General features: G+C 42.0%; 1 protein-coding gene across 3 annotated transcripts in view; it reads right to left on the reverse strand.

Annotated features, from left to right (window-relative positions):
• nrg3b (neuregulin 3b) overlaps positions 1–11,717 on the reverse strand; it is a 172,459-nt gene extending 160,742 nt beyond the window's left edge. For all 3 annotated transcript variants that reach the window (XM_020605249.1, XM_020605250.1, XM_020605248.1), the window contains exon 1: positions 10,482–11,717. In XM_020605249.1, the coding sequence (XP_020460905.1) occupies positions 10,482–11,310 (829 nt within the window). In that variant the 5' untranslated portion in view covers positions 11,311–11,717. The remainder of the gene's footprint in view (positions 1–10,481) is intronic.
• Positions 11,718–12,366: the final 649 nt, after the last annotated feature.

Here is a 12,366-nt window from a genome sequence, read left to right on the forward strand (position 1 = left end):
CTAATATGAAATGATGAATGATACTCTTATCTCTTCCGGTACACTCCTAAGATAAGAGCTCTCATTGGCTGGTATTCATACGGTCAGCAATGTGAAGTGAATGAAGGAACCCCACAAAGAAGAACGGAGAGCAAAGAGAGAGGCAAGAGGGTGCCTTAAAATAGAGGGCATGCGGACGAGAATAAAAAAGCAGAAACTAAGTATAGAGGCATGAATGATAGTGGGAGGGAGGTGAGAGAGAGTGAGAGGTGACCTCCAGCTCCACCTCCACATGCCAGAGTAAGCCTCTCCATCTCAACCAGGGCACCATGGCACATTTCCCGTCACTGGGGGTGGCAGCAGGCCACACACTGCAGTGAATCAATCTGGCTGCTGCAACCTCCGCAATCCACACTTTCCTGCAGGCTCGTCATGTACCCAGATGCTATGTGCGAAGCAGGGCTAGTGAGAAATCGTGTTCCACATGCTGTGCATACCTCAGTTTAAAGTTATGACATAAATATCTCTCCATACTGCAATAACTGAGGTTTAGATACAGAAAAGTTTGGAGGAATTGATGCAATGTTGTCTAAATTACACTTCACAACTGGAACCTTATTTTCATGCCAACAAAACAAGTCTCAGTCTGAAATTAAAAATGTGTTAGGGTGTGGGATTATTTTGTAGGAATTCTTACTTGAGTATCTGTTTAAAAAGGAAATGTAATTTAACATTAATAAAACTCAAAAGCATCATATCATATACTGTATGTCTTAAAATTTTATACACAGTGCTCTCCTTTAATAACTCCTCATACAGCTTTTACAATGTTTAAAAGGATTTGTAGGTCATAAACATGATTTTTACAATGGTTAATGAAGGCTTTCTGCAGCCACTACAGTCGTAATCCCTCTAAAATGGGACCAAATATATCAACTGAATAGGGCAGAATTCGAGAACTCGACACTACCTACATCACACATGGCACTGTAGAGTTGTGTTGCCACTTGCAGTCCCAATTGGCTGTTATTAAATTGATTGCATGCCAGCAAAATATGCCTCAAAGCCACACACAGCCCCTTACCCCCACCTCCAGCTCCCGTCCTCATCCTCTTTCTTCCTGTGTTATTCCTTTGCAAATTGATAACAGAACCAAAGTTCCTGCAGGGTCTGTAATTCAATATCGGGATCCAGCGGTCTCTGATCAGATATTATGGACTGTAATCCTCTCTGCACTGCCACAGCCACATGAACTACTGTATCACAGTGCCCCTTGAGCTACCAGCAGGTCTTCTGCACATGAATGAGTGAGCAAATGAATGAGTGAAATAATTAATTAATTAATTAAAGATAGGGGTTTTGCGGATTTGAAGCCTTACAGAGTACCCATTCTTTAAGACGTTTTCAAAAAAAGCACTGTGGCACACTTCTGGGTAAATAGGAAGGACAGCATGTCATTAAAATAAGTGAGTTAGTGAGTACACCCCCAGTACGTGCGCCCACCCCCCACCACCACCAGTCAAGTTAGTCCTTACAACTGTTCTCTACTCTCCATTTTTTTCCACTCTGAAAAATATAAAGCGGGAGAGTCATGTTCAGAGACAATAATGATCCCACTGTTTACTTTCAATTAGGAGACTTTCTTTTCTGAGACTTAGAACACCTTTATTTCTCTGTGGAAACATTAGTAACCATTAACTCGGTGGTGGAGGCTTTTTTGCCACATTTATGACAAGGGATGAGCAAAACAAAGCTAAACATGAATGCAAAAGTATTGCTGATATTGTGTCCAGGGACATTTAATAATAAGAAAGGTCATGAACACCTATTGGTGCTTTTGACTCTAAAAAGACTGCCCGTGGAGACCAACTACATGTGCAGTAAAATCATATACCATATTTCTGCCATTAGACCACCAAGCATGGGACATTCAAGTACTTTATAAAAGGGAAGCTTCATCAATTATTCACACTTCCGGCTACAAACATTCCATATGTTTCTCTTCCTACACATTAATATTTCAGCCAGTACCATCTTGCCCCACCTCTTCTTCTATCTGCCACCTCCCAGTGGACATTTTGTCTAGATAAATCACACAATGACATTAAGAAGCCCTAAGATGGCCTCAATTAGTACTTACAGTAAGCCAATCTTGCAATCTATGGGTCCCCTGTCTGCTGCCTGAGAGTCAAATGTCACTTACTGCCCAAGTGTGAGATATCTATTAAAGCAACAACACAATCATAGTTTAACTGGTAGGCCTGTATATGCATACATTACATTATATGGAATGGAATAGAATTTTCTACAGGCAGTACTTGGTTCCAGACCTTTAAGCACTGCAAACAACCAGTGTACAATATAGGTTAGAGATGTCCTGATCTAATACTAGGTATCGGTACTGGTGCTGATCCAGACACATTGCATAGGGTTGGTTTCTGCCAGAATAAAGCCTGATCCAATTTCGATCGATATTTAGAACTACAGTCCTGTATTTGAGTGGACTCATGTCAGGAAATTGATAAGCTGCTATATTAATCAATCCAGCTGTCTACACTACCTGCATGTTGGTTGGCATATCACTCACACTTTAGACACATAACCTGAAGCCTTAACTTTAATTCTATTTTTTAACATTTACTGTAGGTAAGTAGACTATCAGTACTGGATCGGGATTAGTATCTGCAGATACTAATGGAATGGAATCTGTAACGGGGCCAACAGAACTGGATTGGGATGTCCCTTATTTAGATTATAAATATCAGTACTGGATCAGGATTAGTATCTGCAGATACTAATGGAATGGAATCTGTATCGGGGCCAACAGAACTGGATTGGGATGTCCCTTATTTAGATTATAAATATCAGTACTGGATCGGGATTAGTATCTGCAGATACTAATGGAATGGAATCTGTATCGGGGCCAACAGAACTGGATTGGGATGTCCCTTATTTAGGTTATAAAAAGATGAGAATTAGGGCCATTGTTGCAGTTTAGGGTCTGCCAATGCAACTGAAGGAGGCGGGATATGTAATCATCCTCAGAGGAAGTGCAGCCAAAGAGGCTCAACTCAAGGATCAAATGTTCTTTGTGTGAGGAAGGATGCCATGCAACAACTATTTAGGGTTCCAGTTTTGAATGTTACATGGTATAGGCTCCGTTCTGTACCGCTAGGCTACCATGGCACAGTTTGGTAGCAGTTTTACTGCACTGTGCCCAAACCATTAGTACACTGCTCATGTTTGAATGTCAATGCTGGATTGTTTCTCTCTAGCATTATGCATTATGCATTATGGTGATGTATGATAAATAGTGGTTTAGGGCTGTGACTTTCAGTCTTGATTTATCTGACTATATTTTTTTCAATTAATCGATTAATCATTTTCTATTAAAAAACAAACGTTAACCCAAGGTGACATCCTCAGATTGCTTGTTTTATCTCGCTAAAAGCCCATAACCTAAAGATATTCATATATTTATTAAATAAAATTGTGCCTTGAGTTGCTTATATAATGTGTAATATAATTGATTTACATCATATGCTGATTTTGTTCTGTATAGGATATACAGCAATGTGCTGACAAGACTGAAGTGGAATGCTTAAAAATTCAAACATGGATAATGCCTTGAGGGCAATCTGCATAAAAATGAAAAATAAAAATACAACGGGAACGGTGGGTTAGGATGTCTGGCCCAGACCCATTCACTCAACTGTGATGTCCCTTTGCCTTTACCATGCAGCTGCATCCTTACTTCTGGCGCATGCTGTTGTGGTTTTTGACAGTCTGTGCCCCATTAAATTCTTTTTTGTGTTTTTTGTATCAGGCACACCCTGTTTCTCACAGACATCCTCAAGGCCCCCCTTATAGATTTTGTGAGGTTCAGTGGGTAGAGCATGGCACTAGCAATGGAAAGGCCATGAGATCAATTCCCACAAAATTTCAAGAATTCTCTGGCCTGTCACTCTAGAATGATTTGTCTGCAGGCTTACCCCACTGAACAAACTGATGCATTCTGCTTTGTAATTGGTGCCCATCAGTGTCAAGTGTCTGTGCTAGCTGAATGTCCAGGGCCAGCGCTACAGAATGCTGTACAGTTTCACAATCTGCATGCGCATGTGTGCTCGTCTGACTGTCTGCTGAATCTCAACTATGTCGGCATAATAGGGACAAATAATGATTTTTTTTAAAGAAATCTGTCATCAATTGGGATAAGGAACCAAGCTCTTTGATTTGAGATTGTATTTTTTGCACAGGCACTAATGGCAGCCAGATGGTAGGTACACTGTCATGTACATGTACTGTAGCATGTCTGAAGATATGACTTTTCTTCATGCCTATTCCAGCAGCTCTAAAATGAATCACTTCTTTTTCCAGTATGTTGACATTCATCCGAGCACTTACAGATAATGAAATAACTTAATTCATTTTAAATAATTAAGATTCTTTAAAACCAGTCAATGTGACAACCTCAACCTCATTTCATAACACTCACCCAAATTCTGAAGGTACTTCCCAAATCTTCATAGACTCCTCTAATGATGTAGAATCAAAAATAATCTGGCCCAGTCCAGGAAAAATTACAATTTAGTCAGTTTCTCTGGTCACACAGTTTCTTTGCAGATTAAGCCAAAATGGCAAAAGGAAATGATGTCATCACTACTGCTTTGTGTGACAGCGGCTCAACTTAACTAATGTATTTAAACCATTACAACAATAATTTCACTTAATTTGCAATAATAAAAGAGTGACAATAATATAATGGTTACAATAATACATTCATGCTCAACTTTGACAAAAAAGTGAGAGAGAGAAATTTCCTGTCACCATCTTTGCTTAATGGAAAATAAACTGTATGACCTGAGAAACTAATTAAAATTATATTTTTCTGGGGCGCCCCATAGCCATGGGGATACGGCATGGCACACCATGTACTTGGCAGCACACTGCATGTGCGATGTTGACGGATCAAGTCCAACCGCCAACATTTATTGGAGGTCTCCCTTTCTGTCTGCCTTGTTTCCTTTACGCATCTCGGCAATTCACCGTGAATAAAGGCTAAATGCCCCAAAATGTAACTTAAAAGAAATTATATTTTTCCTGGACTGAACCAGATTATTTTTCATTCCAGATTAGTAGAATAGACTGAGGATTCATGAAATACCTTCAGAATTTCAGTGATTGTTATGAAACAAAGGTATGGGGTTAAAACGGTCACCAAGTTTCAATTTCCCGCTTTCAAGGAAGTTTATCTCTCGGGGGTTTTCCATTATAGGAACCTACTGAAATGTGTAGATCTGAGCAACGCTTGTCACAGGTTCTGCGTTTGTTTCCACTAAGGGTATATCGCTTGTTAGATTCCGACAGTGGAAATGCAGCATCTGTGACTCAAGTGCATGTAATACACAAGAGTCCCAAGCTGGGGTGATTCTGAGGCTAACAACATGGCTGTGTAACTACTGTAGATCTACAAATCGTGCTAAGACCAAGTGGAAAAAAAGCTGTCCGGGCTAAAGTATTCCTTAATAACTTACCTTCCGGCTAGAAAGAAATCTGTAAATCAGTGCATCTGTACACACAAACTGCAGAAGCAGCCCTGCTTGGGACAGCCTCAATGCACAAGCAAGAGCATGTCTCCGGAGAGACAGAGAGGCCTCAAAGGCAGCCTGGCAAATCTGAACCTGATCTCCCTGGAAACAGAAAGGGAGAGGCAAACTGGATTTACTGTATATCTTTGTTTTTAATCCACTTTACACGCTCCACTGGTCCTACAATAGTTTTTTGTGCAGGCTTCATGTATAGTCTGAAAAAGAAAATAAAGGAAAAACATCCATTTATGTTCTTTTTTTCTGTGACATCAGAGAAAAGGGTCATGTAGGTCTCTCTGGTATTTTCCTATCTGGAAAAACAGAGCTGTGGCATAATATCTGGCTGGAGTTTGAGTTCATGACTGTATGATGCTAGTTTGCTTTTCAGACTGAAATGCAACACAAGTCATTCTGTTCATCCAGTTCATCTTGATTTTAACCTTGCTCTTTGTATTGCTGTGTTTTATGAGTTGCCCTTGGGTGTTTGAAAGGTGCCAATAAATGTAACTTATTATTATTATTATTATTTTCCATCCATTATCTATATAAGATAAAGAAGTGAATTCTCCTCACTGTAGACCATAAAGAAAAACCTCTGAACAGGCGGTTACAAGATGTAAGAGTAAGCACTGAATCCTCGCAGTTCATTTCCTCACGTGCCAAAGAAGTAAATGGATAAATTAAACCAACAGGGAGAACAGCAACAACACTTTTTCATCTTTTCAGTACCTTTAGTGCACAGCTGTTCTGATTTAATAGCTGTTGTTTCAGTGGGTTAATTTACAGAAGCTTTGATAGCTGTGTCACTTTCCTTGCATTCAGTTTCATGACATTCCCACAATGGATCCCACCAATAAAAGCAGTAAGTGATTCAGCAGTTGGGGAAACAGCCACTGGTTCCATTGAAGAGCAACCCCAGACCCCTGAATTGCTTGACAAAAATTTTAAATGGGGCTGGTGATTCACAAATCTGGAATCAGGCTAGCGAGATGTGCAGGGAATTACAACCAGGCTTCACTATGGAAGATTTCTTACAACTGAGAAGAGAGTGGAACACAGCCAGCACAGCATCCCATGGTTTCCCAACAGGCACTCATTGTGCACTACTTCTGAACTAATGGGGCTTGTGTGTAGACAGTGAAGTCAAATACAGAAAATACAGAAAACCAGATGATAGATTCATGGCACATGCATGCTAAGTGCTGTTCTTTGTGCTCACAAGTGTGCCAGTTTTTCTGCATCTGCCCATATGCTCCTGAATGTGAAGACAGAAAGCACAAAGGCAAGGCAAAAATAGATGGAGGAATACAATGACACAGAGCGGATACAATAACAATGGGGAATGATAGAGAGAGGGGGGTGAGAGAGGGGAAAAGAAGACAGGAATAGGTAAAACATGTCATTATCCCCAATGGACAGAGCTTGTCTTTTATCCAGGACACAGTTTCACCAAGCAGCAGGAACACCACCAATGAGTACAGCAGAAAAAATAAAAAATAAAATAAAATAAAAATCACGTTACTGCCTCCTACATGCAGTCTAGATTATCTGAAACCTGAGACCTTACAGTATGACTGCATTAGTAAACCCATCTTAACAAAGCACGAGCTCACTCGGCTGTGGGTAAAGACAAATGTACCTGAAGCTCTGTTTTACAATGTCTCATCATCAGCCAAAACATTTTCTGTGTATCATTACACTTTAAATACATTGCACTGCTCAGTAAGCTTGATACAGTCAAGCTTTAAAAGAGACTGCATTCCCACAACTCCAAGGTTAGCTTTATAAAAGGCTATGTGTTGCCCTCAAGGATACTTAGTTTGTATAAATGCTTTACACAAATGTTACACAAGGGTGGTGTGAATTAAAGCAATACTGAATAAAGAGACTGTTTTATTATTTTAACCTATAGCATCACCACACTGGGCAACATCGCCAGAAGAAGCCATTTGACCGGTAGCCTTGACTTGTAATATGGGTCCACAGTGATCGCTAAGAAGTCATTTCTAGCCATATTCTCTAAAGTTTTGCATTGTTTCAAGGGGCTTAAATCATTCCTGAATACTGGAAGCGATGGATTTTCAGATGTGGTTTTGCACATGAAGAGCTGTAATCCACAAACGTAAAAATGAGAGAGGGTGAGCGAAGTAAATTAAACTGGGCTTTAGTTAACACATTGACAGCCATCTTTCTTCAAATTTCACATTTCCAGTTAAATGCAGTTTATTTATGAAGGATTTCTAATAGTTGTTGTGGATCTGCTGTGGATGTCTATTTATACATAGAACAATCAGCCTACGTACAGTCATCAATGAAAGCTGAGCATTCATACACGGCTGCTGGGCAATGAAGAAGGATGTATTCGAATAAGACCCTTGGTTAAAAAGAAATACTACAAAGATAAGACTTCAATGAAATGTCAACTGAAAAGGCACATCAGAGCACTGTACATTACATAGTACAAATATAAGGTTATTGTCAGAATATATATCACATGTACTATTAAATACAAGAAATGAGTCCCATAGTGTCAATTCAGACACTTCATGGAATATTATCATTTTAAGTTTTCTTACAACAAAGCCTGCTGTGAAGGTGATTATAACCTTTCACAACAGTAACTGTAAACTGCTCTAAGTTTCTGGTGAGGTACAGGATTTGACTGCTCACTCCTTTTCAAGAAACAAGGTACAAGCCAAAGAAACAAGCCATGAGATGTTTTGGCAAACACAAAAGAGGCTGAGAGTTTATAGACTTCATCGGTTTTTCCTGTATTCTTGGTTTGAGGAAAGGGCTGTCTGGCTTACAGAATACGTTTTAAGACTAAATCTGGAAACAGAGAGATTATTAAATAAATTCCCCATTGAGCATAGCAGAAATGTGTTTTGGAGCCCATAAAATGCCACCTGTTGCCTGACAGATATCTGTTAAATGCAGGGATAAAGATTCCAAGTACACCAAAATGTCAGCCCACTCTGCATGATGTCAACATGCAGGCTTGAGACTTATCAAAAACATCAGCCTCCAGTGAAAATTATTTGGATATCTGGAAGCTTTTATTAACTAAGGGCAGCTTAAGGAAGTGTACTGGAAGGAAGTGAAAGCAGTGCCCTTTTTATAGTATACAGTACAAACAGATGCTTCACACATGAGGGCTGCCCAGTATGGCAGCTTTCATTTGTTTGGCACCTCTTTGTCAAATGGCGTAATTGACTCTGAAGCAGTGGATTATACTGTAGAGGACTGTCTATTGGTGTTTCTATACTTCTGTCCCCACTGAAATCCATTGATGCTGGCTGAATTCAAGCTGGCTAGAGCCAATGCTCTTCCTCAGCCGGGCAAACGAAGTCTGACTTATTACCTCCGCAGCCATGCAACTGCCAACATAATACATATGGTTTAATATCCAGTGTCGTTGAAATATTTTGTCCTGAGGTAAGGAAAAAAAATTTCCCCTGTGGAATCAATGCCACTGACGTGTCCAACTGATGCTGTCCATACAAGAAATGTTCAGAACTCAACCTTTGTTTGCATATTAACATTATGCCCTCAAGAACATTTTGCTGAACAATAACAGCAATCAATTTCATAGTTCAAGGTAAATCCATTTCAGTGCATGTTTTTCCCATGACATGTTGATCACAGTACTTGTTTGTCAATGGCTCCTTTGTATCACTGTAGCTTTAGGCAGCTAAAGAAAGTGTGTGATTTATTTGAGTAGTAAATCCAAGCTGGCAATCATAAACTATTTTCAAGAATTAGTTACAAAATTGTGAGTGTGAGGAAAAAAAAAAACTACATAGTCATACTTCATCAGCATTAATGATTACACTCACATCCTGCCCCGCCCACGCCTGGAAAAATAAAGAAATCTTGTGATGTTAAAAGCACGTCCCTTTTGGAATGAATAATCAGGAAGCTTTGCTTCTTTACAAAATGCTAAATATGCACAATTCACAGCTCCCCTGCTTTAGACCCTGTATTTCCCTGAAGCCTTTCCCTCACTTAGCCCACTCCATCTGCCATTTCTCTCTGCTCGCAGCTCCCACTCTTCATTCTCCTGCCTTGTTATGCTTCCCACCTTCTCTTCCTTCCTTCACCATCCTTTCCAGCTTTATGTTGTTTTTCAGTTTTTTCTTTTCTCCCTTTCTTACCTACTCCACTTCTACTTGTCCTCTGCAGCCTTATTTTCATATTCATCTATTTTGCTCTCTGAGCCTTCTCTTTTTCTCTTTCTCCCTGCCGTGTGAAAACGGTACCTTCAACACTCTGCTCCCAGGATCCTCTCATCTAAATGGGATGTGTGGCCTTGCTATATCAGATTCCTCCCTGCAGGAGGTGTGAGCTAACCTTTCTCTCACCTTGACACCTAACCAGTTCCTGTTACTTGTTTTCATAACAGAAATATACTGTTCTTAGTCACAGCACACATCACAAAGCTTTAACATCCCAACTCTAGCAGGAAAACAATACAACAAAAAATGTATTCGACTAGATGGAGTCCTGCCTTTAATGCTACTTAAACCAGCAGGTGGGGGGGGGAACTCCTCCGGAGGTAAGATTCATATCGGATTAAGGCACATGTAAAAGATAAAGATGAGAGGAGTGAAAATACTGAGAATATCCCCTGATACCTGTCTGTGCTAATGAATACGGTTAATGTTAAGCTGCTGGAGTATCCACTTTGCATGTGGATATAAAAGGAAATAATTTATATTCTCACACCATGAGTCATATCAAAGCAAATCAGAGAGAAGAGGGATACAGTCATATGTGATAACTGGTAGCTATAGTGACATACCATTAATACTGCCATAAAAGAGCCCCTGTGAAACATTCATCTAAAGTTCTGCAGATAAACTCATACGATCACACTCACTCACACAACTCCATAAACCCAAAAAGTGAACTTACGTGTTCGGACTCGATGGTGCGGGCGTGTGACCGGGCCCTTTCCTGGGCGTCCGTGATTCCAGCGTGATGTGGGCTTGACCGGGGCAGCCGGCTGGGAGGTGGTCGGCTGTGCCTTGGCAGTGGTTTTCACAGTAGCTGTTGTGGTGGTGATGGTGACAGAAGTCTGTCCTGGCTTTGAGTTGGCAGCTCCATTACGTCCATTACCAGTACTGCTTCCTTTTGTAACAGTGCTGCGAGGGGTGACCTCCTTAACGCTGGGTGGTGGGGTGAGTCGGGTGGTGTGGGTTGTGGAGGTGGTAACTACAGTCCCACTGATGCGGGTGCTGACACGGTTGTGAAGGTGTGGGGCACGGTTGCCATCTCCATTAGCAGCGCTGCCATTGGCTGAGTGGTTTGCTGGTGGCCCGGATCGAGTTCTTGGCGCTGCAGCGGTACCATCCGCAGCTAGTGGTGTGGTAGTAGACAGCATTGCTGTGGCAGAGGCACCTGAAGCAGTGGTGGTGGTGGAAATGTCAGGCCCCTTGGGCATGGCACTGGGTTTGGAGAGAAATATAGGGTCCTGTCCGATGCTACCTTTGGGATCCACCAGATCAGTGGGTACATAGTCTTGGACGGATCCCACCACAATCCATTTCAACAGCATAAGACTGAGTCCCAGTCCCACAAAGCCCATTACCAAGGGCACAACACACAGCCAGGTCTGCTGGCGAGGCCACACAGCGCAGGGGCCACAGCGGAGAGGGCCCGGGGCTCGGGGCGATGCCTGTTCGGCCCCAGGCTCCTCCAGTGTCATGGCTGCTAAAGTGCTTGCACCTGAGCGCTCACTCATCCTGCTGGAGTTTCAGTCTCTTGGGGTGTTCAGGTCAAACAGGTGGCCAAATGATACGATGGCATGTACCAGGAAGGGGACGTGGTGCAGAAGCAATGCTGGGCATCTTAAATAAGTATCCCCACAATGTCTATCCTATTCGTCTACATGCACAAACATAAAAAATGAACTAATGCATAAGCACCAGAAATCACAATCACCTACTACTAATTAAAAGGTGGCATAGCGCCAAAATGCATACACCAGCAATATAACCTGCACTCCCTCTGGCGGACAACGAACCAAACACATACATGCACATACACACAGACAGACAGACAGACACGCGCGCGCGCGCACTAGAACATACACGCTCCACCACAGGAGGACACAGGTTATGGACAGGTGAGAGAGCGAAGCGGGGGGGGGGGGGGGAAAAGTTCAGCGCTAACGACGCGACGATAAATCCCAGGATACTTCACTCCCTTGTTTTAAAAAATCGACGCAAAAAGAACAGAGAAGGATATCGATCCGCTGCGAGGAGAGCTTCAGACTGGAGCTGTAAATCCATGTGCGTGTGTGCGTGCGTACATCAACAATCCAGGCTACGGCAGCACCCTTCTCCACAATTGGTTTATTATCGGCCTCAGAAGGTCTTTAAAATACATACCACGGATTTTTCCTCTGTTCCTCTATACTCACTGACTTCATCTGAGTATCTGTACATACATTAGAAGGTTCCCTCTTTTGCTGAAGGTGTCTTTCTCGGCTACTTCAAGTTTGCCTCCATCAGCCCTCAGCTCTCCATGCCCGGCCACCCTTTTCTTCGCTCCAGCTGTCGGTAATCCAGTAGGAAGAAAAAGCCAAGGGAAAGCCACTGAAGCTGAAACGAGACAGGGCAGAAGGGATCTGACGTGATCTGCCGGTGAGATGGGCTGGTGGTGGTGTCCAGGGTAGCGGGCTAAATCCAACTGATCCGGGGGCAATCCTTACATCTACCACCCCACTCTGATTTCCCGGAGTGACAGCCGTGCGTCTCCAGGGCTGTCTGTCTGCAGTCCGTTATTGTGATGATAG

Source organism: Monopterus albus, unplaced genomic scaffold (genome assembly GCF_001952655.1).
Source record: "Monopterus albus unplaced genomic scaffold, M_albus_1.0 scaffold69.1, whole genome shotgun sequence".
NCBI classification, from domain to species: Eukaryota; Metazoa; Chordata; class Actinopteri; order Synbranchiformes; family Synbranchidae; genus Monopterus; species Monopterus albus.